The 27,664-nt window shown below is 31.1% G+C and overlaps 4 protein-coding genes across 6 annotated transcripts; 2 read left to right on the plus strand and 2 right to left on the minus strand.

Annotated features, from left to right (window-relative positions):
- Positions 1-1,968: 1,968 nt before the first annotated feature.
- LOC107432852 (thylakoid membrane protein TERC, chloroplastic) lies at positions 1,969-10,404 on the minus strand. 2 transcript variants are annotated; one of them, XM_048465464.2, is made up of 15 exons: positions 10,088-10,402; positions 9,890-9,973; positions 8,942-9,078; positions 8,772-8,848; positions 8,039-8,126; positions 7,808-7,888; positions 7,661-7,717; positions 7,188-7,269; positions 6,344-6,393; positions 6,076-6,132; positions 5,892-5,970; positions 5,674-5,732; positions 5,042-5,099; positions 4,840-4,960; positions 1,969-2,559 (listed from the first exon to the last, which is right to left on the minus strand). In XM_048465464.2, exons 1-14 carry the CDS (start codon positions 10,242-10,244, stop codon positions 4,869-4,871), a joined length of 1,158 nt encoding a protein of 385 aa, XP_048321421.2. In that variant the 5' UTR covers positions 10,245-10,402; the 3' UTR covers positions 1,969-2,559; positions 4,840-4,868. The 2 variants fall into 2 exon arrangements, 1 of the variants encoding a protein (XP_048321421.2); XR_007238403.2 differs by lacking the exon at positions 5,042-5,099 and having other exon boundaries at positions 10,088-10,404.
- A 5,432-nt stretch (positions 10,405-15,836) lies between these two features.
- Positions 15,837-19,345, plus strand: LOC107432858 (protein MODIFIER OF SNC1 11). The gene is made up of 6 exons (XM_016044061.4): positions 15,837-16,359; positions 17,001-17,081; positions 17,213-17,347; positions 17,468-17,528; positions 17,646-17,711; positions 17,835-19,345. Exons 1-5 carry the CDS (start codon positions 16,010-16,012, stop codon positions 17,682-17,684), a joined length of 666 nt encoding a protein of 221 aa, XP_015899547.3. The 5' UTR covers positions 15,837-16,009; the 3' UTR covers positions 17,685-17,711; positions 17,835-19,345.
- Positions 19,346-21,549: 2,204 nt separating this feature from the next.
- On the plus strand, positions 21,550-22,164 carry LOC112488991 (floral homeotic protein AGAMOUS). Its single transcript, XM_025066941.3, has one exon. The coding sequence runs from the start codon at positions 21,550-21,552 to the stop codon at positions 22,162-22,164; it is 615 nt and encodes a 204-aa protein (XP_024922709.2).
- A 1,639-nt stretch (positions 22,165-23,803) lies between these two features.
- LOC107432859 (probable protein phosphatase 2C 38) lies at positions 23,804-27,620 on the minus strand. 2 transcript variants are annotated; one of them, XM_016044062.4, is made up of 4 exons: positions 26,406-27,620; positions 25,426-25,793; positions 24,725-24,961; positions 23,804-24,626 (listed from the first exon to the last, which is right to left on the minus strand). In XM_016044062.4, the coding sequence occupies exons 1-4, from the start codon at positions 26,707-26,709 to the stop codon at positions 24,402-24,404; spliced, it is 1,134 nt and encodes a 377-aa protein (XP_015899548.2). In that variant the 5' UTR covers positions 26,710-27,620; the 3' UTR covers positions 23,804-24,401. The 2 variants fall into 2 exon arrangements, with proteins under 2 accessions (XP_015899548.2, XP_024922634.2); XM_025066866.3 differs by having other exon boundaries at positions 27,071-27,619.
- Between the last annotated feature and the right edge of the window lie 44 nt (positions 27,621-27,664).

The raw sequence follows: 27,664 nt of genomic DNA on the forward strand, positions 1-27,664 counted from the left end.
AAAATCATATTACGAGGTGGCTAGTTTTCAAAAAAATCCACCGCTCAAATGGGGTAAATATCTGAAATTGTCCAAATGGGTTAAGTACCTTGAAACGTCATAACGAATCTAAAATCTGTAAGTTGCCAAACAACCTTTTATTTTTGTTGTTTGGCCTTATATTATTTTTAATTTTTAAAATATTATTTTAAAAATAAAAATAAAAAATTATTTTTATTTATTTTATTAAAATAAAATATGTTTGATCATAATGTTTGAAGATAATTTTTAAATTAAAAAACTAGAAAACAAAAAATATCATTTTAATATTTTTTTAATTTTATTTTTAATTTATTTTTTAAAACTGTTTTTGTTTTTAAAAATTGATGAGTAAATAGATTTATTTTTGTTTTAGAAATAATTTTCTATTTTATAGAACTGAAAATTATTTTAAAATTAATTGGTCAAATAGACTCTAAAATATAATTTTTCATTTTATTTTGAAAATAAAAAATATATATAAATAATTTATCCGATGATTTCATGATCATCATAGAAGCTTAAGAGGCACCAAACATTTTGGATAAGATCCATGGGGAAAATTTTAAACAGCAAGCACTAACTGTCCATGTCAATTCATAAAAAGCAATCAAAGATAACATGAAAGAGAATGAAACACACATAGCTGTTCCTTCTATCCTAGAAAAGGTCTGAAAAGACTTGCTACAAAAGTACCTAGAAGGGGCAAAAAAAACCACCTTTCTTTGTCTCCTTCTTTTATTTTTGTTTGTTTTTTAACTTGACGGTTTTTAATTTTGAACAAATTGCAATGTTCCTTTCACCCTTTTTCAATTTTCCCCTTAATTTTATTTATTTTTTTTTTTTTTTTGGGGGGGAAACAATTTATCCTCTAAAGACTAGAGAATAGCATAATGTCAAATTACCCTTTTTTACTTTTCGTTTTTTTGGGTTGAAATTTGACAAAGTTTATCTTATAATGTCCAAATTAATTATTCACATAAACAATACAATAATACTTGAGTCACTAAATTTTTATAGCCAATTTTGGATAATATATTATTATCTTATTTAGTTCATTTTGATGATTTTATGATATACTAATTTATCAGTCAATAACAAAATTATCATATACTATCCACTACTGAACAATTTGACGAAGTAATATATAATTAAATAACAATTGTGATCGTCACATTTTACTTTTTCAACTCCAACATTATTATACCGATATAGCTGGCTTTTTTAAGCACTTCAATATTTCCCAACTGCTGTCGATTTGCGGCTCTTGCTTTTGGGAACATAGTAACCAAATAATCATTTTTACTCTTTCACTTGCCTAATATAAAATTAAACTGCAAGGAAGAATATTCAGAACATTCTATAGAGCTCAACAAAATGACATTTCTTGGAACTTCTTTAATTATTTTCTGAATTATATTTATAATTGCATTTTGATTACACAAATTTTTTTTTTCTTTTTTGGTACCATGATCCTTATACTTCAGCTTTTGGTACACTTTAATCATTGAACTATACTCTGTTTATGTTTTAGTAATTTTGAAAATATGCTCTGTGGTTGATACAATATCCAAATATCTTGTCGGACTATCTAATATTGTATTTCGTTGTTTTCTTATTACTTTAAATATACTATCTTAAAACAGTTATAAATTGATTAAAAATAATTTTAAAGATCAAAGTACATCAAAAAGTAAAATTGAACAAAACTGTCCAGAAGAAAAAAATAAATAAATAAATTAAAAACTAAAAGTGCAATTATAAATATAGTTCGGAAACTAAGCAATAACCCTTTCAAATATTAAGCCTGGTAGCAAAACCATTACATTACTTTCTCTAACAAAGGTCTACAGTATGAATCCCCCAACTCGATATGTAAAATAAATTAATAATAAAACACAATAATGAAAAGCTTCTGAAATTCTTCGAACGACATGCAAAGAAGAAAAATAAAAAATAATCTTGAATATGTATTATTATTGGATTAATAGAAATTCATGTGTTCACATAATCTAAAATGGAATGGTAAGCGGGAAAATTACACCGATGAAAAGAAAAACGAAACATGTTTCCTTTTAGCTTTGCTATCACATAACACTACCATCAAGGTGTACCTAAGATTATGTGTAGCTAAGACCACCCATGACAAGCATTTGAAACTCCAACACGTAAAAGGGGATACGGTTCCGCTCATTATTTAACATTTACATCTAGCAAAGTAACAGCAACAAACAGACAATATGAACATGAGAAGAAATAAAAAATAATTAAAACAAATTTGGATCTTACATCAAAGTTCCAAATGTGATACTGTGAATATGATCTTCAGATTCTAACAAAGAACGAAGTTCTAGAGTTTCTTCCCCCCACAATCCTCGTTTCAGGACCAAATGGAGCCGATGTATATTCTTTGTGGTATACCAACTTAGTTGACAGTTTCACAGAGTCTAATTGGTAAAACACAAGGTCATCTTTACAGCAGTATCTTCATCCATAGGGCAGCACTAGGATGTCATAGTTAATTACATCGATGAACCATACCTGTAACAAGAAAGTTGCATACCTCAGCATAAAAGCCTACAGGTTAACGACGTGCTTGAGAATATAACTGAACAATCCAGGAAAGGCAACAAACTGTCTTAATTGATTAGGTGGGGAAAATGAAAATGAATGCAAAAATGAGTCAAATAATCATCTTCTCTTAGCACAGTTTTCCTCCATTTGTTCATGTGGCAATGCATGTCTTGTACTCAGGGCCGGAACCACTTATAGGCCTGAGGAGGCCATGGCCTCCCAGCCTTATTAAGGTTCCTATTTTGCCCCTTTAATAATATGTAATAATTTTGAATATCAATAGAAAATAGGTATTTGGCCCCCCTAGAAAAATATCAAATGCATAATTTCATGTAGTAATACTATAAAAGTTTAATTTTAACATTAGAATGAATTACTTTATATCTTATATATTCTAAATTGAATCAATAATTTTATATACTTTTAATTTTATTTTATATTTTTTATAATCGAGTTATAGAGCAAAGGTAAATAAATTTTATACTTAAAAGTTTTAGTTTTCATCATTAGAGTTTCTATCTATTAACATCTTTTCTCACTTTCATCTAAAAAAAAAAAAATGTTATAGTACGGCCCACCCTAAGAGCATCTCCAACCCTTTGCACCAAAATGGTGCAAAAATCACATCAAACATTAATGTTTCTCCAATCCATTACACCATTTCTAACACCAAGAAAGAATATCGTTTTTATTAATTACATTGTCTTGTTTGCTATTGATATATTATTTAAACACAAGTTTACATTAACAAAATGATTATGAAACAAATTACACTTATATAGTAATAAAACACAAATAAAGTAAAAGAAAATAATTAAACATTAACAAAAATATAAAAATAATTAAACATTAATATTAATTTAACAATCTAAATTAGTGTATTCCTCCTGCAAATGATCAATTAATGCAGTACGAGCGCAATGTGAACAATTTTATCATTGATATGCATATGGCGAGCAATAAATTGATTAAATCTTGTAATTTCATCAACTAACATTTCCACTTCTAGTGCTGGTGCTTTCCTCATATCTTGACTTGGTGCATCAAGATCATGTTCATCCTCAATTATCGTGTTGTGCATAATAATGCATGTAGTCATTATATCATGTAACATTTTTTTTTTTTTCCCAAAAAAATATGCTGATCCTGCCACAATAGCGAATCATGATTAGAGAACTCCAAAGGCACGTTCTCTGTCTTTTCTACATGTTTACTGTTTCATGGCAAAATATCTTTTTTCCTACCTTACAGCTAGTGAATTTTTTGCACAATAGTGGACCACTTTGGGTATATAGTATCAACTAAATAATAACCCATGTTATACTCTTTTAGAATAACATACTAGATGGAGGAGCAATAATTGAACATTTGTGGGGAGGAATACATTAATTTAGATGGTTAAATTAATGTTAATGTTTAATGTTTAATTATTATCACATTTTAATTAATTTATTTCCATATTTTTGTTGATGTTTAATTATTATCTTTTACTTTATTTATGTTTTATTACTATAAATGTAATGTTTTGTTTCACAGTTATTTTGTTAATGTAAAATTGTGTTTAAATAATATATCAATAGCAAACCAAACATTTTAGTTAATAAAATAAAATGTTAGTTTCCACAACTTTATTAAATAATAAAATATATTATTGGACCAATATGAAAAAAATAATAAAAAATTGTATGTGGGCCAATTGATAAAATAGATAAAAAGTTGATAATTAGAAAGAAAAAATAATAATATAAAAAGTAGATAAAAATAAATATAAAAAGAATACTCTTTTTTGGTATTAGAAATGTTGTAATGAATCGGAGAGAACATTTAAATTACTAGAGATGGACTTGTGGCCTCCACTACCACCACCTCCACCTCTAAGTGACTCCGAGAATGAAAACGACTTCTTTAATGCCATTAGACTCCATTTAATACACTCTAAAACCACTAGGAGAAACTGATTCCGCAAAATGTAATGAATCGGAGAGAACATTTATATTACTAACTTTATTTATTTTTTTATTTTATTTTGGATGGAAAATAAGACAACATTTAAATTACTTATTCACTAGGGTCATTTATATGGTTAAAGATTTCATACTAAAGTCCAACTTAAACTAATATATATATATATATACACATATATATTTGCCATCGGAACTCGGTGAAAACTTGACAAAGCAGTTAGAAGTGACACTCAAATAAGAAAGAGACAAGCTACTTTTGATATAAAAGGTACAGAATTTTTACCTGCTTCTGAGTCTGAAAATCTTCTTAAGCTAGTCAGTCTTTTTCATAAGACTTAACAACACCCCAGCACTAAGACTAGTAGCCACAAATCCAAGAGATGCCTCGGTTGATACATGGAATCCTACAGAAATACCAATGAAATGTGACTTTTGGAATGCATGACACATATCCTATCAAACAAAACAAAACTGCAAATACCAACCGAAAAAATCTAGGATCATTTTGCACCCGATAAAGCCCAGAACAACAGCAATGGATGGCTGAAAAAAAAAATAATAATAATAAATAAATAAAATTAAAAAAGAGGAAGGGGTGGGGGTGATTGTTGTGGTGTGATCGATTCCATTAGCAACATATCTGGAACTGGAGTAAGAGCATAAAAAGGACAATAATATAAGAGATATAGGGCATGCACCATTTATAAATTTTAATACCTAAATCAAGCAGCAGAAAATTTGAAAGTGCCAAAATCTAAATGATAAAAGTTGTCTACACAAATTCTGTTATTATCTTTGGCCCAAAAATAAAATAAAATTCTGTGGCTACCTTGTTACATGTTTGTAACATATATATATATATATATATATAGATAAACAACCATTTTCAAATGCCCACAATACCTCCAGGTCATGCTTGGATGAAATTAACCCAAATTTTGTTTTGCTTCAAACCACAGTTCCTATCATATACAACCTAGAAATTAATTTTGTGAAAAAACAGTGCATTCTGTGTTTGTTCAATTCACTGGTCCACCTCTATATAAATAGGATGTTGTGATTGACAAAAAAAACAGTATAGAAATCACTTAATTATGATGGAGCAAACAAGTTATACCTGTAAATACTCCAACTCTGACATGCCCTCAGATATGAGTGTATACAGCGACCTCAGACCTACATTTATCAGATATACGGTCAGTTGACAATCAACAACAATATGACATAATTTTTCCTAGACTTCAACTATAAATTGCAATCCAAATTTATATGAGGTAGTAATACTTCATTTGAAAAGATGACCAGTAGGGTCCACATAAAAGTGGCAAGAATTACCTAAGATGGCAAAAAGATTAGAGGTGAAAACTATGAAAGGATCTAGCGTAACACCAAAAACTGCCGGTATAGAGTCCACCTAAAATAAAGGGAAGCATTGTATCAACTTTCTATTACAGCACTACTTGGTGAAGATAAAAGCAGTAACATGTCCTTGACATATTTGGTAGGTTTAAAAACCTACCGCAAATGCTATATCACTGAGCTCGATAACTGCTACTGTGAGAAGTAAAGGAGTGGCCTGTCCAAAATGTTTGACACCTGTTAGAAATCAAATAAAAATTAATACAACATGTAAATTGATGCACAATTTTCTGAGAGGTAGAAAATGCTGGATGCTATCCAAAGAAACGTTGTAACTGGTTAAATGCAGTTTGATATTTTCAGATGCTTTTGTGCTAAATAAAAGTGCAACAACTTTGAACCGCTAAGCAGGTCTCAAAACAACTTACTTTCCATATACCATCTTCAACTGTAAAAAATCGATTGCCATCATAACTAGCTGCAAAAATTCAGGAAAAGAAAAAGAAGGTAAGATTATACCAGCAAGATCAGTCCAATACAAAGTGATTCCTCTATTGGTATGCAAGTCAATGTCATTGTCATATCCATATAAAACCCACCATAAAAAAATCAATAAATATGAGTATTTGCTAACAATAGATAGCAAAATAAATATAGCCGCATGAATGTGAAGGAGGAAATAATAGCTCCAGTTACTTTTTCCCTTTTTCTTTTTATTATGGAACTCAACTTAATACCATTACCTAACCATTTCCTTCTCATCCATACTACAGAAATTTAAACGATGCTAGTTCTTCTATCAAGTAACTTAATATGAGCAATTCTGACATTTTAGCACCAGCAAAAGAAGATATTTACTTGCACCTACTCAAATTTGCAACAATGGCTACAAATGAATCTTTTGAAGAATTGATTGGATGGACAAGAATAAGTTAAGAGTGCCATTCGACATGTCGATATTAATGACGATGAAATTTATAGTAAGTGAAATATCCATTGACTAGAAAATCATGAAGGTTCAAGTCTTTCTATCTCCAAAAAGGCCCATTTGATGTATTCCAATAAAGCCAAAACCCCGCCTGCTTCACCCTAAAAATGAGATTCTATGCCTAGCTTAATTTAGATAGGATCAGAGACAGGCTGGGCATAGCATGTCACATGCCTAAGCCCCAAAATCAGAAAGTTCCAACCTAGGAAAACATACGTAGGATCATTGAAGGAATAAGTCAATCAAGAAATATAAAGAAAAAGGATATACAGGCAAAACATTACATGTAACAGGTATAAATCTCTGGCATGTTGTCACAATGAAGTTGTTGGACAGGTCAGTGTCATCTTCTCCACTGGAAAGTAGCTAATATAATATAACAATCATTACTGAGTCATAATAAATTTGAACCCAAAAAAAGGTCGTATAAAATACCACAAGCAGGTGAAAAAACAACCAAAGACTGTCATGTAGTGACAAACTAAACCATGTACAAGATCAAATTTTGTGAATCGATTATCTTTTCGACCATTTTTATTTTCATAAGCAAAAAGTGAAACCACAGTGCCCCACCAGTGAACAAACTCAGCCAATTCGAAAGTTTTTAAATCTTAATTAATCCTATAGACACATTAGATAGATAAATTTCAATTGCAGAATTACATATTTAACTTGGAAAAGCATTAAACACTTGTAATTCATTAGGAATTGACAGTTTGCAATTAATTTTTATATCTTTTCAGAAGAGAATACTCACCTTGAAAGACGAGTAAAAGAGTATTACGGCCAGTAGGATGTTTACTGCTTCAAACCTCTAAGATTATAACACATCATATAATTTTAGGAAAAGCAAAACAAAGAAAAATAAAATAATAACTGTGCACAGACTAAAGTGGAAATTCACCTGAAGTGCAGCTGTTCCAAGAAGTATCAATGTCAAACGAAAGATCACTGCACCAGCAATACCATATGATAGTACTCGATTCTATATTTCAACCATTGCAAACATTTCAATATCATGGGTTGGTATATAAAGGTGTATATGTAAAAAAAAAAACATCAGTTTTAATTTTATCTACTAACTTGAGAACCATGCAGCATGGTTAGCAGAAATAATTAACTGGAAATAAATCACCTGATACATGATTGGCACTTTGAAATACTTAAAGATCAAAACAAAGACGAATAAATTATCCACTGACAAGCTTTGCTCCAAAATATACCTGAAAAACAAACATAAGATAAACATATTTGACAAAAAGAGAGAGAGAGTGAGAGAGAGAGAGAGAGAGAGAGGACATAAACTATGTAAGCAGCAAAAACAAATTTGAATCAATGAACTACATGTAAATATATTCTAGAACTCTATATGTTACCCCACACCTCTCTCCCTCTCTTCCACTGACATTATGATCCTAATTCATTAAGGGACCAAATACAGTCTAGTATGAATCTCACAAAATACTATAGTATAAATCTCACAAAAGACTTTTATATGAATAGTAAGCACAATCCTTCTAAGTAGAAAATTTTGAAATAGTTTCATACACTATGTACTTCTTTTCATCAGACTTGTATGTTACTCATTTATTAGCCAAAATAAATAAAAAAAGCAAACATGTTTACTTTCCTTATCCTGAACCTTCAACTTTTGAAATCTGTCAAAACAATCTATGACCATGTACGGTATTGCAGAAAAAGCAGTGTGATCTCAGATGAGGAAACACATTACCAAATCATAATAGCCACTGACAAACACTCTAATTTTCTGCACCATATTTATTTCTTTATCCATAAACAAAGGAAATAAAGCCTTGGAAATTGGAGTACTTTTTTTTTTTCCCATGTATTTCGAAGAAATTGCATACCCAGCAAAAAACTCTGATGCCTTGCCAACTCCATCTTTCAGTCCCACACCTATACCAAATGCTACTGCAGTGCACACCTGTAAAAGTTAAAGGACTAAAACAATGAGTATTGAAAAACCCAAAGATTCACGATTGAAGTACACGAATTACATAAGTTGATAGGTGCTCACGCATAAGGCCACAGTTTTAACCGAGGAGACAAAACTTTCATCCTCCTCAGATTTCTCAGAATTACAAAATGAAGAGGAACTGTGAGAGATGTCAGCATTGTTATTGTCTTGGGAGACCAAATCGATCCTCTTGCCTTCTGCAGATTCACACACCAGCAGTTTTCACAAAAGTTTTATATATATATATATATATATATGGTGAGACTAGACCCATAGGTATGATAGCAGTAAACAAGTTAAGCCGATTATGTTGGGCATTATATCTCCATCACTAACATAGTTAAATGCAAGTCAGAGGACCTACGAGAAACATTTGTAACCAACCTTGAATGCAGAGACATATAGCAATCGTGTATAAAACAATAAAGGAAATACTAAAATGTAGATTAGTAAAAAGCATCAGGCCCACATATCTTTAAAGTTCATGCTGACATCTTACTTTATATATAAAAAATTTTGCTATAAAAACCGTGCACATGTTACATGTAATCCGCCACATTTTAAATGCATAGTAGATTACATGTAATCCGTTTGCATGTGTTTTATAGCAAAATTGATATATCTACATATATATATATATATATATACATATACATATACATTTGGACAACATTAAAATACAGACAATGCAGGTATATGTCACCATATTCTGTTCAATATTTGGATGATGAAGCAACTATGTATGCTGCAATTAATTCTAATATAATCAAACAAAAAAGAAGAAAAAAATCCAATCACAATGAGCTCCTAAATGCCGAATCCACACCACAACCAAGAGAACCACCCCCAAAATCTCAAAGAAGCCAACGCAGATGGTGAAATTAAACAATCCAGCTCCATTCCAATAATCGCATTAGATTTCTTAAAGATAATACATAAATAAATCAAACATCCAGAAAATTAGGCCAGAGAACGACTCCGCTCCCTATGGAAACCAACAAAACTCACCTGACGTAGACAAATCATCTTCCTTCTCAGTTCCTCTACAGCACGCAATCCGCGAATGCAGGGCACGGCTGCGATTGCTTCCAGCTACAATCCGAAAACGACGACGGATGAATCACTAAGATGGGTTTGTATCATTGTGTACATATATATATATATATATATACGCAAACCATAGAGACAGATTATGAGAGAAAAAACCTGGACGAAGCAGAGGGATATGGCGGTAGACATAGCGATGAAGGCCGGAGGTACAATTTGGGGGTTGAAATGGCGGAGAAGAAACCCTAAGCAAGTCCGAATGAAGTTTGAGAGGGATTTGAATGGTGGCGTTGTGGATGACGGAAGCTAAGCGCATGGCTTTGAAACCAAACGAAACGAAATTCACATATGATGGTAGACACGCTCTCTCTGTATCTTATCCTGTTCGAATAAATGGCAGCTGAGAGACAGTCTTATTGGTTTTGCTGAGAGAGAGAGAGTCAATGAGTGAGTGAGTGACTAGTGAGGGAGAGAGAAAGTTACTTTTATTTTGTACAAGCGGCTCGGCTTTAAGGCTGTTGTCAGATGACCACGTGGCTCGTTTTCTGATGCATCTCTAGGGATGTCAACGGGATGGGGCGGACCGATTTTTAAAATACTGTTTTTGTTTCTGCGGAGAATTTTATATTCCATCGTCTCTGTGATTTTTTCCGTTTTTTTTAGGTGTGGGACGGGATTGGAAATTTTACGGGGCGGGGACGGGGCGGGATGGTTTTCTCCATTTTATTTTTTAATTGATATTTTTTTAAAAAATTTATATAAAAAAATTATTTTATGATTAAAATATAAAAAAAATAATTACAATGCAATAAAAATATAATAAAATACATCAAGGAATAAATTTACAATTATAATAAAATACATATTTAAAAAAATAAATAAAAAAAAAGAAAAAATGATTTTACATAAATAAAATTTTATAAAAAATAATAATAAATAAATATATATATATATATATATATATATATATATATATATATATATATATCGGGGCGGGTTCGGGGCGGAGTTATTATTCCCCGTCCCCGGCCCGTTCCCAACTCGGTTTTTAGGTATTTGTCCCAAGCCCGCCCCGCATCCTGAAATTTTCGAGGAAAAACCGCCCCGTTAGGGCCGGTGTACCGCGGTTTCGGGGATGAACGGGACAAATTGACATCCCTATGTATCTCTTTCTTTGTCAAAAACCATGTAACTTTTACAAACTTATTTGAATTTAAAACTTTTGCTACTTGTCAGAATATTTTTCTTTTTCTTCTCAACAACTTTTCATTAGCTTTTCCCAAAAAATAATAATAATAATAATAAATAAAACCTTTCGTTAGCATTTGGAAACATGAGTGATTTATACAGAATTATGAAAGAAAATAAAACAGAAAGCAAAAACGCCCAAATGGTAAAGGACACAAGGCTTTTTTTTTTTTATTGGAGTATAAATATGGAAATATGAAACTAGATTGAAGTTTATATGTAAAAGAAAATCAATAATAAAATTCACCATATGATTAACAGATTAAAATAAGAGTTTATAATGCTAACATTTAAACAATAACGTTTTTTAAAATTAAAATTTGGAACCTCTAATTATAACTTTATAATTAAATTTAAATTATATTATATTCATTTAATCTATATCTATATATATTCTATATATATATATATATATACAAAAGAACCAGAGTATATACCATGTGTCAGCATACTCATCTTTCAAATTCCCTCCAAAATTACTTTTTTTGTTTTTATTTTATTTATTTATGGTTGGTGCATATAATGTGAGGTATTTATTTTTAAAATTTAAAAATTAGAATAAAAAATTTGGGACAGTCTTTGTGTACAAAAAGGTTCATATAATACAATTTTTAATTTATACAGTTAGTGGAATTGCCATACACATGGAATTGCCATACACGAAATTGTATTGTTATTCAGCTTTTACCACACATGAAAGTGCCATACACGGAATTTATTCTTATTTTTGTTTTATTTATTTACTTATGATGCATATAATATGAGGTATTTATTTTCTAATTTATGTATATAGCAGTTTTTTTTTTTTTTTGTTACAGTTAATGGAATTGTCATATATGAAATTACATTGTTATACAGTTTTTACCATACACAAAATTGCCATATATGGAACTGCATTATTATTTAATTTTTACCATATACGGAATTGCATTATTATACAGTTTTTATCATATACAGAATTGTATTATTATATATAACGGAATTGCATTATTAAAGTAACTTTTTGAAATAAATTTAAATAAACAAAATATTTGATTTTATTATATTTACCAAATAAGTCAAATATATTTGACTATAAATAACTAGGTGCCACCTTCCGATTATTTAAAATTTCGGTATTCAATACTCTATTGGATTTTATTCTCTCATATTTCTATTTAGTTATTAAAGTTTTTTTAGTTGAATTTCAATTTTATTTTTTTTTTATGGATCCTAATAAAAATCATCTTGATCATAAATATATGCGTGAACCATGCTATGAATTTTTGATTGAAGATGATGATGTTGATGTGGAAATTGATGGAAAAAATGAAACTTTTCTAATGAAGAATCCTCACTGATTATATATTCATCCATATCTATCAACTTTTTTAAGAGGATGTATAACAGAAAGATAAAAATGAGAAGATGAAGTTAATAATTGTTTTGTTTTTACTTTATGAGTATGTCTATTATGAGTAAACGAAGTTATTGAATTTTGGAGTCCCAAGGTTATTTTCAAAATAAGTATGTCTATTATGAGTATTTCTTCTACTTTATTTTTTAAATTGGTATCTTTGTTTCGTTTATTTTAATAATTGTTTTCTTTTGAAGATTCATGGGTGAAGGTGATTGCACCTATCAAAGAAGATTGATGAGTGAAGGTGATTGCACCTGTCAAAAAATAAGTTAAATATCTTCGTCATCTACTTATTCTGTATCCAATGACTTAGAAAGTGGAGAAACTATTGTAAAAAGTATCGAAGAGTTAGTGGAATATATAGAAGTAAAAAGCAATACAAAAAATAATATGGCAATATATATGTAACAAAATTTTGCCATATTATTTTTGTATTGCTTTTTTACCTTTATAGATTCCACTAACTCTTCAATACTTTTCACAATAGCTTTTCCACTTTCTAAGTCATTAAATACAAAATAAGTAGATGAAGAAGATATTTGACTTGTTCTTTGAGAGCTGCAATCACCTTTACCATCAATCTTCAAAAGAAACAATTATTAAAGTAAAACGAAACAAAGATACCATATTTAAGAAATAAAGTAAAAGAAATACTCATAATAGACATGTTTATTTTGAAATTCAATAACTTTGGGATTCCAAAATTCAATAACTTCGTTTACTCATAATAGACATACTCATAAATTAAAGATGAAACAATTATTAACTTCGTCTTCTTATTTTTATCTTTTTGTTCTCCATTTTCTTGAAAAAGTTGATAGATATGGGTAAATCTATAATCAGTGAGGATTCTTTATCAGAAAAGTTTCCTTCTTTTCCATCAATTTCCACAGCAACATCATCATCTTCAATCAAAAATCCATAGCATAGTTTATGCACATGTTTATGATTAAGATGATTTTTATTAGGAACCATCAAAAAAAGAAAATAAATTGAAATTTAACAAAAAAAAAACTTTAATAACTAAAACAAAAATATGAGAGAATAAAACCCAACAGAGTATTGAATATCGAAATTTTAAATAACCGGAAGGTGGCACCTAGTTATTTATAGTCAAATATATTTGACTTATTTGGTAAATATAATAAAATCAGATATTTTGTTTATTTTAAATTTATTTCAAAAAGCTACTATAATAATGCAATTCCGTTATATATAATAATGTAATTATGTGTATGGTAAAAACTTTATAATAATGCAATTCCATATATGGTAAAAACTGTATAATAATGCAATTTCATGTATACTAATTCCGTGTATAGTAAAAACTGTACAACAATGCAATTTCGTGTATGACAATTCTACTAATTTTAACAAAAAAAAAAAATGCCATATACATAAATTAAAAAATAAATACCTCACATTATATGCACCATAAGTAAATAAATAAAATAAAAATAAGAATAAATTCTGTGTATGGCAATTTCATGTATGGTAAAAGCTGAATAACAATACAATTCCTTGTATGGCAATTCCACTAACTGTATAAATTAAAAATTGTATTATATGAATATTTTTATATACAAAGATTGTCCTGAATTTTTTACTTTGATTTCCAAATTTTAAAAATAAATACCTCACATTATATGCACCATAAATAAATAAATAAAATAAAAATAAAAAAAGTGATTTTGGAGAAAATTTAGAAGAAATATATGTTGATATGTGGTGTATACTCTTCTTCTTTTATATATTATATAGAAATAGATTGAGAATGATGAAGGCTGATGGTACTTATCTTGTAAAAAATACCCAAAGAAAATTAGCCCTCTTGGAAAAATATTTTATTGTGAAATATGTGAAAAGTTTGATTTCGCAGGAACTCCTAGGTAGAATAACTATCTTTATTTTTTTCATTAATATGATTTTTAATTAGTTTTACCATATGTCATTTTATCAATTATTTGATTTATTGATTAGGTTCAAAATCAAGGTTAGAGTTATTGACGGTACTGGTAGTGCTTCTTTTTTGTTGTGGGATTGTGAATGGTTACAGCTATTTGGTAAAACTGTTAACTATTTGAAAGATGAGTTGGTAAAGGTAACTATCTTTGACTGTTGGAGTTATATAACCATAAATCCGTTTACCTATGAATGTTATAATACTTAACAATAATTTCAGCTAATTTCAGACATCTGTTGATGGATCATATCCAGCTGAGATTGATAATTTGGTGGAAAGAAAAATGTTCTTCAAAGTTCAAATCAAAACCCCAAATATTAGTGACCATAATGAAGTTTATACAGTAATGAGATTGACTGACAATAATGAACTTATAACAAAATATGTTTTAAATTCTTCTGAAATAAATTAGGTTAGTGTGGAGTAAACTAATATAATATGTATAATATATATATATATATATTCTTATAATATAAACTTCAATGTTTATTATATTTTTTATTGTTCTAATCACATAAAATAATATTATTAGGATGATGATGATCTTTTTTGATTTGAAAACACTAATATTGTTGAGCTGAAGGTAGTTTTCAATATTACCTACTACATTTTATTTATAAATAATTTTGTTTAATTCATTATCCAATATATTTTGATTTTTGTGTAGAATTCTATGTTGAAAATGACTTAAATTCTCTAAATATAATTTCTGAAAAACAATATAATCCGATGATTGTTGAAGATGATGGTTTCAATAAAAAAGCTGTTGATGGCGAACCAAATTCACAGATGTCAAGCAACAAATTATCAAGCAACAAACTAAGAAAGATAATTAAGCATATAAACAATATATGTCTTATTCATAATTTTTTTTAACAAAATTGATAAAAAATAATAAGCTGAAATAAATTTTTTTTTTGGTGTTATTGTTCAATTTTATTCTTTTTTTTATCAATTTTGGTGCATAACAAGTAATAATTTAGACATATATTGTTTATTTAAATAATTAGATTTGTCAAATTCTTGTAAAACATTTCATAGAGGAGGTAATTTGATATTATGCAATAGTTTATGGGGGAAATTGCTTAAAATTTTTAATTTGCTAGGCAAACTGAAACATGAATGGATGTTGAAATGGTGGTATTTTGTAATTTTAACTTTTTTTTTTTTATAAATATTATTAGAATAATAATATTCCAATTTCTTACCGAGCAAGCAAACTCAAAAAATATCTTGGAAACTCATAAGGTAAAGGTTTTGAAGCCAGCCCTGCCTTACCTTATTTGAAAGACCAAAAGAAAAAAAAAATAATAATAAATAAATAAAAGGACTCTCCACCGCTTTTCATCTTCTCTCTCTCTCTCTATCTCTCCGCTAACCTTTTCATAGCCTACTTCTCACGCAGTTTCTCTCTGTCTCTCTGTCTCTCTCCCCTCCGATTCTCGACCTGCAGCTTCTTCTTTGTTCTCTAATGGCTACCACCACAACACCCAAGCCCAATGACACCAACACCTCTGTAGATAACCCTAAGAAAACCACCCTGGACCCAGTGTCCCCGCCACCCACCGCCAACCCGGATCTTCCTCAAGACCCGAACGCCGATGGTTCCACGGCTCCGCCTGAGAGTTCCGTTACCAATAATGGGTCCGCAAAGGAATCTGAGGATTCGAAGACCACGCCGACCGTTGAGGAAGCTGTTGCAGAGAATAGTGCCGCCACTGATCCGATTTCCGATATCCAGAAGAAGATCCGCCGAGCTGAACGGTTTGGGATATCTGTTCAGCTTACCGAAGAAGAGAAGCGAAACTCCCGTGCTGAAAGGTAGTTTCGAATTTTTTATTTTTTCTGAATTAGGGTTTCCGGTTTTGGGTTCCCAATTTCTGTTTGTTTGGTTGCTGAGAAATTTTGTAGGAATTTCAAGAGGGTCTTTAAGACTGATTCTCTGTTATTAGACGGAACTTTTTTTTTTTTTTTAATTGTACATGCATTTTTGTCAGTTAATTATAGCTACTATTTGTATTGTATTGCTTGAATACGAATAAGTTAACCGCGATTTTGTTAAGCACTTTTGAGGGGATAAATGTGTTTGATACGAAAGAAATATTAACTTGTTGCATTCAAACGAAGCACCTGATGTTGTTTCTTGGAGTAGTTTTTTTTGTAAACAATATAAGGCGCTTCTATTGACCGCAACAGAAGCACATCTTGCATTTTGCCAAAGTCTTTTCAAATGGACCTGAAGTTGATGTATCCACTCATTTGTAGATTTGTCTATCAGTTATTTGTTATATAATTGCAGTTCAAATCACAAGAATGATTTCGTTGTTACTTTTGAAGCTTGGTTCAGTGATTAGTTTTGTTGATTACAAGTTCCATCAGTGATTTGAGTTATAATCTTTTATATACTCTTTCCTTCCCTTTTACTTACTAAATTTCCCATGCATTGGCTGATCCTATTGCAGGTTTGGAACTGTATCTACAGTGGGCGGATCAGATGTATCGAAGAAGTCGGAGGACCTGAAGAGAAAGGCTCGAGCAGAGAGGTGAGGTTTAGTTTTGTGCCTCTTTTTAATTCATTGATGTTGTATGATTTTAAGAAATTGAATTTGGTCAAACTTTTAGGAAGAGGCATCTTTATTGAACATTTTTGATAACTAGCTCTATTGTTGTTCAGGTTTGGGATTCCTGCTAGTGCTAAACCCGTGGCGTCTGATGAGGATGTAAAGAAAAAAGCCAGGCTTGCCAGATTTGCATCAGTTTCTAAAACTGACCCATTAGAAGAAGAAAAGCGGAAAGCAAGGGCAATCAGGTATGTGTTAGTGCTAGCTGTTCTCCCCATCCAGTTATTTGAAGATGTATATTGCAATAGCTTATCTCTATTTGTTTTAGATCCTTCATAAGAATAAAAATGTAAAATGTTTTCTTCCAGGTTTTTGAACACCCAGTCAGGTACTTTATCTGAGGTGAATGGCGAGGGGAATATTGCACCGGTAAGGTTTCTTTAATTGGTTATCGTTTCACATCTTTGGATAAAGTGTAGATCCTGTTTATCATTTTGCTTCTTGAATTCCTGAATTTTTTTTTTTTTTTTTTTTGTTTCATATCAGAATGCAGCTATTGCAGGCAATACGGGAGGAGGGCCTTGAACTGAAGGGCTCTTCCTTAGTAGTAAGGTAAAATTGAGTTGTCTTTTGAATACTTGTTATATTCTGTTACATTTGACAAATTTATTTCTGTATTTTATATGCTTTGTTTTAATACTTTTTGTTCTTGTATTATCTTAATCCTTATGGCAGGTCTAGTAGTCTTAACAGTTTGCAATTCCCTCTTGAGTTTTTCCTACCCGTGTCTACTGTCCCGTTATATGGATTCTTATTAGCAGCAACAATACATTGCCTTCCTACAAGTCATTGAACAAGATCTTGTTAGCACAAAGGAGCTTTCTCTCATGTCGGATTTGGCTTAATGCGATATTTACCCAGTGAGGCCTAGAATAATCAACAACTACTGACCACCTTGCATTTAGGAATTTACTAAGAATATCAGAAATTAAGAGTAGTGGTTATTTTTCTTTTGACAACTTTACCTCTTTCTTTGCCCATTTGCACGTATTTATCATTTTGCAGCATTTTCATAAATGGTTGTGGATACACAAGTTCATGATGCAGTGTTGAGCAGCAGTGCTAAGTTGGATTTGTAAGTGAACACCATCTGTTGGTACAACTGTTACGTCTCTAAATGCGCTATATTTATTAATTAGGAGTTGTGAGTTGCTTTTATGAAGACATTATTCAATTTTAGAAGAGAGCTGGAACCATAGGTTCTTCGTTCAGAATGAGCCTTCTTCTGGTTGAGTTAGATTTTAGATTTTTGATATTTTTAGTTTTGCAATTTAGGAAATAGGTGGTCAGCTATTTTTATTTTCCATGGTGTAGGAAGTAAGAATGATGGTGCAGTCACTAGCCTAACTAAAGCTTTCCCCCTCCCTGTCCAACCTTGAAGAAAAATAAATAAAAAAAAAAAAAAAAAAAAAAGAGAATCAAGAAACATGCTCTATTCCCTCTTAGGGTAGAAACATTGATAATTATTGCGTGATTGGTTTGAAACCATGATGAGAGTTAAAATATGTGTAGTTTTTATTTTTTATTTATTTATTTTTTTTCAATATTTAATTTGATGGTAGTGATTACAGCATCTTTTGTACTATAGTAATGGTCATATATCTTTGTTTGTTATGGATAGCTTTTATTACTTTTAAATGAAACATGGAGATGGTGATCAGAAGAAATGCTTAAGGCATGTTTTACTTAGTGCTGTGTTCAACACTGTCATCATGTGTAACTAGGGTTGATTAATCTCGAGGTAAAGTTGTCAAATAAAATAGCCTTTTTTTTCTTTTTCTTTTTTGGGCATCATTTGCTATGGGATTTCTGATTACCATGTCATGAATTGGAATTCTCATCTAGTATTTACTTTTAGAGAGTTGAATTTCTGATATTCTTAGTTGGGTAAAACTCCTTGGAAATGGTTGTTAATTTTCTTAGGCCTCACACACACGGTGAAATGGGGAAGTACAAGGTAGGATATTGGAACTGATGTTACTTTTTGGCAGCGGAATTTGATTTTTGTAATTTTGGGATGTTTTGTATTTGAAGCTTTCTTCCTTGTGTAATACTGGGAAAGTATCCGCCTCATGTGGGATTTCTCCTTGTTATAAATTTGAACTTGTAATGGGTGGATGAACCGGGTAACTTTATTGGAGGGGGGAATCATTACATTCTAATATTCTTGCCTTAGTTTTAATTTATCTGTTTGCCTTGTGATAATATGTTTTAACTGGTATGTTGATCAAAGAGAGTGGACGATTTGATCCTTGTGTTCATTGATGAAAGAATCGGCAATCTATCAGAAAAATTACAGGTCTGAAATCGAGTTGACCAAAACAAGTAGGAAAATGAAAGAAAATCCACTTCCATGGAAATGTAGATTTTGTCACCCAAAATCGGTGAAATAAGTGGAAGTGGAGCTTGAAAAGCCCTGAATCCGATTGAGTGCGAAGGAGGATGGAGATGTTTCGAGTTGATGGTTTTAAGTTTTAAATGAGCTGGGCATTTGATGAAGTGTTGGTTTTGGGATTTAAGGTTTAGTCTAATAGGACTGTGTGGAAACTAAACTTGCGTTTTTGGGCCGGCAAAACTAAAAATGCAGATATAATTAACGAGAAAAAAATTAAATTTTTGCTATTAGACTTGGTGACCCATGTTTTAAATAAAAGAACGTTCTTTTAGAAATAAGTAGTTAAAAGACATTTAAAATTTTTTGCTTTGAAATTAAAATGAGCAATTAATATTTTTTTATAAGACTAATTAATTATTGAAACATCTTATATGGTGGATATTTTCTTTCAAAATAAATAAATAAAATAAAATAATAATAATAATTATTATTTTGTATGCCTTGATTCTTTTCATCTACAGTCAATCTTTTGAGATTATTATGGGTAATAATTATTATGAAAATAAATAAATAAATAGAAGAAGTAAATAATTGGTCATTCTATAATACAATTAACTTTCATTTTCTTAGCATGGCCTTCGGGAACGGGTTAGATGGAGCAATGGTTACAAAATTGAAATCTTCCAGTACTTGGAATGGCCTTAAGATACGGTTTAGATGGAGCTTAAGTTCAATTTTCAGACACAGAAATCGCACACTACTTAATGGATGGGTTACATATATATATATATATATATTTTCCATTTTTAGAAACAGAAATCTCAAAGGTAAAAGTAATTATTGGCTTTGTGCTGTATGATCACAGATGGGATATGTGGTTTGCTCAAGTAGATGCATATAACCGACTTTAAGTGATCTATGAAAATCTTAATCCCTATTAAAGTGTTGATTAATTTCAATATTCTTTGCTCTGAATTAGCAAGCATTACATGGTAATCATATGTTGGTTTTTAATGATCAACATAACTTGTCTAGTCTGCATCAGCAAAGCAATATAAATAAACACTAACTTAATGATTAATAACCAAACTAATTGATCTAAAGCTTTCAAGTGTAGATTTTTATGAAAACTGTATAGGTGACGTTTTATACATTCAATTTTTTTCAACTTCGAGTAGCTTTTGGTCCTTCCGATTTTTTCTATGTTCATTTTTTATAATATTTATAAATACGCATTTATATTTTGTAGGCTTTTTTTTTTTTTGTCTTATTATTTTTAATATTTATTTAAGTGTATAGCACGGAAATTTTGTCTTACAAAAATAATAATAATAATGCAGACAAAAGAATAATCAGTAACAGAAGATGATTTAAATAATAAAAGAGAAAAAAAAATAAAACAGATCATGTGATTGATAAAAAAAATGATTATTCGTTGTTAAATAACAGAAATATAAAATGAAAATTAAGGCTTATTTAATAGTACACTAAAACATTTTATTTTATTTTTTAATTCTAAAGACTCATCATCTTTTTAATGAAAAAGAATAATTTTCTTTTTTGAATGTTAGAAATAATATATGTAAATAGAACATAAGCTTCTTTTTTTTTTTTTTTTTTAAGAAAAATGTAACTCGTAAGAGAACATATTGTATATATATATTTTTTTAGGTTTCTAATATATATTTTTTTGAAACCTGTTTTAATATTTTGTTATAAATTTTAGTAAAAAATAAATAATATTTAAAGAAAATAGAAAAGTAAGTAACAGTTTGGAATGTACGTTGGACGCGCGGCAAAGACAGAAAGGACTCTGGGGTTTCCTTAGTGGAAAGGCGATTTGATAAACGCGCGCTTCGTTCATTATAAATACATGCCACCCACCTAATTGCTAGACCACACTGCCACTCGTCCTACTCACCCTAAGAAAGCAAGAAAGAAAGAAAGCAAGGAACAAAGAGATCCTTTGAAAGCCACCAAAAACAGAAAAAAAAAAAAAGAAAAAAAGAAAAAAAAGAAAAAAAAGAAAAAAGGAAAGAAAAGCAGAGAAAGAGAATGGGGAAGGGGAAACGAAAGCTTCCGATGGAATTGATAGGGAAGAAAGAGAATAGGATGGTGAGTTTCTCAAAGAGGCGTAAGGGTTTGATCAAGAAAGCCGAAGAATTCCACTCCCTCACCGGCTCCTCCATCGCCCTCATCGTCATCTCTGAGGCTGGTCGACCCTCCGTCTATGGCGCTCCCTCTTTTGATTCTCTTCTTCATCGCTTTCAATTACAACGCAATAATGGAATTTTATTATTAACCGACTCACATACCCACACCGCTCCTGAAACCCTCCTCATCGGTGATCAGGGCGGTTCCGATCAAGAAATTAACGCCGACTTTCTTGGCACCCACGCTTACCCTGACAACAATGTGGTGATGGATCAGGGTGGTTCCAAATGTGAAGACTGCACTACCGCTACCACCAGTACCCCCCCTGAGACCACCCACGTGGCGGCCTCCGAACCATGGCGGACTTGGGTGGATCAAAAAATTAGAGCTTGTCAAAGTATTGACGACACGGTGGCTTTGAAGCACCACTTCTCTCACCTTAAACACGCTGTAGATTCTCGAATTGTCCATTCCTACTTGAATACCCTTGAAAACTTTCTTGTTTTCGATCTTTGAGAGAGCAAACACCGGGTTTATGTGAATGTAAAATTCTTCGGTAGAAAACTTTGTAAATTCATGATTGTTTAATATTAATGTTTCTGTTAATTTGGTCGCTTTATAATTAGCATAAGCATTAAATATAATAATATTTTTAACTTTCTCAACATCATTCTTGTCCTTTTCAATTGTAACTGGCAATCCAATTATATTATTATTATAATATAGTATTATCGGGAAAAAAAAAAAGATTAAATTATTTAAAAGAAAAATTGATTGTCCACAGTTGAGATGAGTTTACAGGGTCAATGCGTTATAAAATGATGGATAATTGGTAATTTAAAGAGCATATATAGATGAATGAAAAAAAAAAATAAAAAAATGAACATGCATTATTTTAGTCTATCCAAAAATATTTTCTCAACATGCATAAAAAAAAAAAATATATATATATATATATATATTATGAAAACACTTTATTAAAAAAAAAAAAAATACGTACAAGAAAATCTTACAAGTGTCTTTTTATCTTACAAGCGTCTTTTTCCTAAATAATATATAAATATAAAAAAGTCATGTAATAAATAAAATAATTATTTTGTAATAATAAATTTTCCATTTCTTAAAATTTATAAATACGTTATTGCTTCTTTTATGGGACTTTTATTTAATTTTATTTTTTTATTAAGAATATTTATAATATATACAATTTATTATTTAGATTTTATAAAAATAAAATAGATATCCAAAAAAATAAATAAATAAAGACCATTGTCAAAACACCAAAATCAGAAACAGAAATATGCGGTTCCGACAAAACACCAAATTTTTTTTTTGATAGTAAAAAATAAAATTACAAAAATAATGGACAAAACTGACAAAAGAAAATAATAATAATAATAATAATAATAATAATAATGAGAATGATATCAGGTAGCTTTTGGTCATCCAATTTACTCAACTTCAAAAATAATAGACAAAATATCTCATTTTATTCATCCAATTTTCTCAACTTCAAGGGGCTCTCAACTCTTCTAAATTTTTATGAAAACTGTATAGGTGATGTTTGGACTTGTAATTCTTGTGGAGTAAAATAACTTGTAAATTTGTCAAACTTCTGCTGAGCAACATATCATAAGGATCTCCATTCCATGCAACAATGTGAACTAAAACTTCTCTAAAAACGCAATATGACAAATTGATTAAAATAGTTTAGAAATATTTTTAATTTTTGTTTACTACATTTTTATAAAAAAAATTAACCAATAAAAAAAAAAAACCCAAACACATTTGTATATTTACGATATCAAAAGTACACTAAATTCTAATAACAAAAGTATGTTAGTATTCTAAAGCCTTTTAAGTGAATGATCTTGAAGTATTCTAAATCATATTTATATTCTATTCTTTTTTCTTGATAAACATTATTTTCGTTTATGTTAAAATCTACTCATTTTTCATTTTTTTTTTTTGGGTAAAAATATATCTATAAGATATCCCTCAAAAAATAAGAAAAAATAAATGGGCAATGATGTAGTAATTAGAAAAGATTAAACTCTGTTGTTGAACTTCAGGTTTCACAGTTTTAGCTGATAAAGGATATTCTTGTTTTTGCAACAAAATTTAAAAAATAATAATAATAAAATACACGCATGTATAATAACTAAAAAATAGAGTATAAATGATTTGTGTAATTTACTAGATGCATAGGTATAATTCCAGTCTCCAGCCTCACCTAGATGTGAATAATTTTTCTTCTTGTACCATACTCTTACAAAACTAAAGCTTTATGCCTGAAGTATGGGGCTGCACCTCTAATTGAGCAATATCAAATCTACACAATTATACAACCCGATGTGACCATTTGCTATTCATGGCTTACCTCTATAAGACATTTCACATTGAGATTACAAGAACAAATGACTATATGCCACCATAACATATACACTTAGAGGAAGGAAAATGTGTAATGATGTATATCTACAAGATAGCAGGGAAAGATGCTTCAAATTAACCTTCCGAAGAATCAGCCACGACCAGGTCTCGTTTTACTCCAACCAGGAACCGAGAGTTTCCCCATTGCTTGCTTCAGTGTCACAGGGAAGTGTGCTTCCTTAAAACAAAAAGTTTTGCTGAGAACATGAAAACTAGCTGCTACTGGGAGAAGATTTAGAATTCATAATTATCCTTTGTTTAGTTATTCATATGGGAAAATGGGATATGGGTATGAATTGTAGAAAATGAATATCCCTGGATTAGGAGCTGGTAGGTGGAGGAATTCCTCCTTTGATTGAAAATGTTGTATTGCGGATGGAGCTCCCATTGATCACATTTTGGTCTAGAAACGCGACTATGACCGATATGTCATCATGAAAATGTCTTCTCACCCCTCGGTCAATCTTTTTAAGGTCCGCATACCTCACTTCTCTTTTCTTAGCGGCTTCTTCAAGTGCAGCTTTAATAAGCCTCCTCGCGATTCCCTGCATAAGTAGGGGACTGAATGGTTAACAACGGTCACATTTTTGAATGATAATGAGCTTATGTTGTATTTACCAGATGCAATAGTACAAAATCTTACATTACGGGGGTAGCTGTTTACAATGTCAACAGCCTCCTCGTTACTAAGTTGCTCCCATAGACCATCAGATGCAAAGATGAGAAATTTATCCCCACGAGAGAGTTTGTGTACTGTTATTGATGGTTCTGCACTGAGGACAGGCTTGAGGAAAGGCTCAGGTAGCCTAAATCTAGGCAGCAGAGGCTCTCTGTTGAACTCTGCCTTCTTTAGATACGCATCACCAATGGATCTTGAAACCTGCAATGGAGGCAAGAATCTTTGTAAACAAATGGCAGCTTGTTCTGCTTTCAACATGCCAAAGGTATAATGAAATTATAGATGCTTGTTGTTACTTGTGTCCAGGTTAACATTGGAATAGGTTCTCACGGAAATAAAGTACTAAGAGTATCTAATTAGGTAAGAAAAGCCTTGATTGAGCACTTGATATTGCAATTTTCATGAGACATCATAAAGCAAGACTTTCCTAAAATTGCTTCATTGAACAACAGTTTCATTCTGCCAATTTTGACAAAATTACTTCTGTGAAACTGTAAAACTAGCCTTTCACAAATCCAGCTTTCGCTATATATATGACATGAAAAGGATTCATCTCATACCATTGCCAGCAGCCAATTCTTAGGATCGGTAGGAAATTATTTTATTTCTCTTTTTTTTTTTTTTTTTTTTTTTTTTTCAGAAGACAGGAATATCTGAAATAATACCTGTATGAGGCCCTTCACACGCCAAACTTTGTGCTTTAGCACCACAATCTGTGGATCATGTGGATGCATCTTCTGAAGTTCCTCTCTGACTGATTCTATACTCGCATTGTGCTCTGTACATAATGGAATAGCTTTGGTTTCATGAGTGGCCCTTTCTGTTCTCCCTAACACTACCCGGGAATCTCCTACATTCGCAATATATAGCAATCCATCGCATATTATTCCCACCAAACAGCATGACCCTGCAGATGCAATCTGTGGCTTGCCAAGCCACTGCTTCTCAACGAGAGAGAGAAAATTCCGCTCTGTTTCCAAGAAAGATTTCTTGATAACATGTTCGGACATGCCTTGATGCTCAGTTGCCACTTCTGCATCACAAATGGCAAAACAGGTTTAATGAATAATTTTGTACTTCTACTTGCACCAAACTTATTATTTATTCATCAATGCAATTACTTTTACCTCTTGGCATAACGTGCTAGCTTTCTGCTGAGTGATAAGCAAGGAGTATTAAGATTTACAAATGGACAATTTATATTTTGCAATCTTCAGTGGAAAAAATAAATAAATAAATAAAACGTGCAATGGTAATTTTCTCACCGAGATCTTTTTCTGTGATCTGTATTCCATCTTAAGTGATATCATATTCCATATTCTACTTTGCCTACACTTTTTCATTATCATTATACCATCATCAGCCTTCTATGTTGCCATGGTTATTAAGTTCTCTAGAAACCTTACTATGACCAAAGGTTGAAGGAGGCTAGAGGAGGCGAAAATTGGTCCTCCTCACACCGCATGAATGTAGCTTAATTGTGCAATACCAACATGGCAAGCTAAGGCAGATTGATAAAAATTGAACAACATTTACTAGATAATTATAGAAAGATCAAGCAAAAGCATTATCATAAAGGCATTAATTACCGAAAAGCAAATTGCTGTTGAGTCAAAATTGAAACAATCAAAGTGGACAGACATACTCTTAAGATTGCAGAAAAGGTGTTCATTCACATAGTGTGAAGCTTCGGTTCCTCCATGTCCATCATAGACCCCAACAAAGGTCCCCCGAGGATTAGAATTGGACAAACTCAATGGTCCAGATTCGAGTTGGCTTTGATCCTCCAACATAGAATTGGCTTGAACAACAGCCATTGAGAATACTCCATAAGCATGTTGCCCCAAATCCTTATACCACAACAATCCATCAAACCGCCCAGAAGAATCACTGCCCCTACAACGAGGTCTATCACCCTCCACGCAGGGTCTCCAACAGGGTTTAACCATTTTTCAACCAACCAAGCTTACAAAAAAGCTTAATACAGTAATATCATATGGGAATAATTTTATGTTATTTTACATTTATCATCCAAAAGAACCAGCAATCAAAAAATTCATTAAACTCAAATCAAGAACAAGACTTAGGGCCAAATTCAGCTCCAGCTTCTGCTTATATACAAAAACCTCTACCCCATTTCTTGAAACTACATACCCAATAAACCCAGACACCATTAATATGAACAAATTTCAGATAAAGACCAAATGGGTATGGGCTAAAACACTGAGAAAAAGGTCCTCTTGGGACCAAAAGGCAATAGTATTAAAGTTTTGAGTTCAGAGAATATGGAAGTGTGCCGGTTCTATGTACCTTGAATCTGAGTTGAATATATTTGGACCTTCCATGTGTGCCATCTTTCAGGAACAGACTTAGCTGTAAAAGCACGTACACATTTTAAATGGCAGAGTTATGTTCTGAGATCAGAGAGAGAGAGAGATCAAAGAGGGAACAAAGGATAAGAGAAGGGTTTTTGGAGTTTTTTGACAGAAGATCTTCAGATTGTTGTCAGACGAGATCTAAGATGAGAAAAAAAAGTTAAATAAAGAGATTTTAAACTGCAAAAAAACTCTTGACATTGTTGGGTTTTTCTCTCTTTGTTCTTTATTGTTTTTGTGTTTTCTGTGGCCAAGTGGGTTTCTTTGAGACCTTTCTCATTTTCCATGGCTGAGATTTTGAGTTCCTTACATCTTTATTAGCAGTAACCCACCCTTTTAGGCAATTTTTCCTCATCTCAATACTTTTTAATTTTCCATTTTTGTATCCTTTAGCTGGCAGTTCCTTACCTTCAAAACGTATACATATATTGAGAAAAACATGAGGAAGTTCTACATAAACCGTGTGCTTACCAACTTTTTGTTTCATGGCCTATCTATTTGCCATTGCCTTGGCTTTTTAGGAATTTTG

This window comes from Ziziphus jujuba, chromosome 11 (assembly GCF_031755915.1).
Source record: "Ziziphus jujuba cultivar Dongzao chromosome 11, ASM3175591v1".
In the NCBI taxonomy this organism is placed as follows: Eukaryota; Viridiplantae; Streptophyta; class Magnoliopsida; order Rosales; family Rhamnaceae; genus Ziziphus; species Ziziphus jujuba.

Excerpts from the sequence above, each read along its gene's own strand:
- LOC107432852 (XM_048465464.2), bottom strand. The coding sequence starts at position 10,244 with ATGCGCTTAGCTTCCGTCATCCACAACGCCACCATTCAAATCCCTCTC. Across the intron at positions 8,127-8,771 it reads GCATCAGAGTTTTTTGCTGG|GTATATTTTGGAGCAAAGCT; the intron begins GTATGCAATTTC and ends TTTGTTTTTCAG. Across the intron at positions 6,133-6,343 it reads TTGAAGATGGTATATGGAAA|GCCACTCCTTTACTTCTCAC; the intron begins GTAAGTTGTTTT and ends CATTTTGGACAG.
- LOC107432858 (XM_016044061.4), top strand. The coding sequence starts at position 16,010 with ATGGCTACCACCACAACACCCAAGCCCAATGACACCAACACCTCTGTA. Across the intron at positions 17,082-17,212 it reads AGAAAGGCTCGAGCAGAGAG|GTTTGGGATTCCTGCTAGTG; the intron begins GTGAGGTTTAGT and ends ATTGTTGTTCAG. Across the intron at positions 17,529-17,645 it reads GCGAGGGGAATATTGCACCG|AATGCAGCTATTGCAGGCAA; the intron begins GTAAGGTTTCTT and ends GTTTCATATCAG.
- LOC112488991 (XM_025066941.3), top strand. The coding sequence starts at position 21,550 with ATGGGGAAGGGGAAACGAAAGCTTCCGATGGAATTGATAGGGAAGAAA.
- LOC107432859 (XM_016044062.4), bottom strand. The coding sequence starts at position 26,709 with ATGGTTAAACCCTGTTGGAGACCCTGCGTGGAGGGTGATAGACCTCGT. Across the intron at positions 25,794-26,405 it reads CCTTTTCTGCAATCTTAAGA|AAGTGGCAACTGAGCATCAA; the intron begins GTATGTCTGTCC and ends TTTGTGATGCAG. Across the intron at positions 24,627-24,724 it reads TAAACAGCTACCCCCGTAAT|GGAATCGCGAGGAGGCTTAT; the intron begins GTAAGATTTTGT and ends CTACTTATGCAG.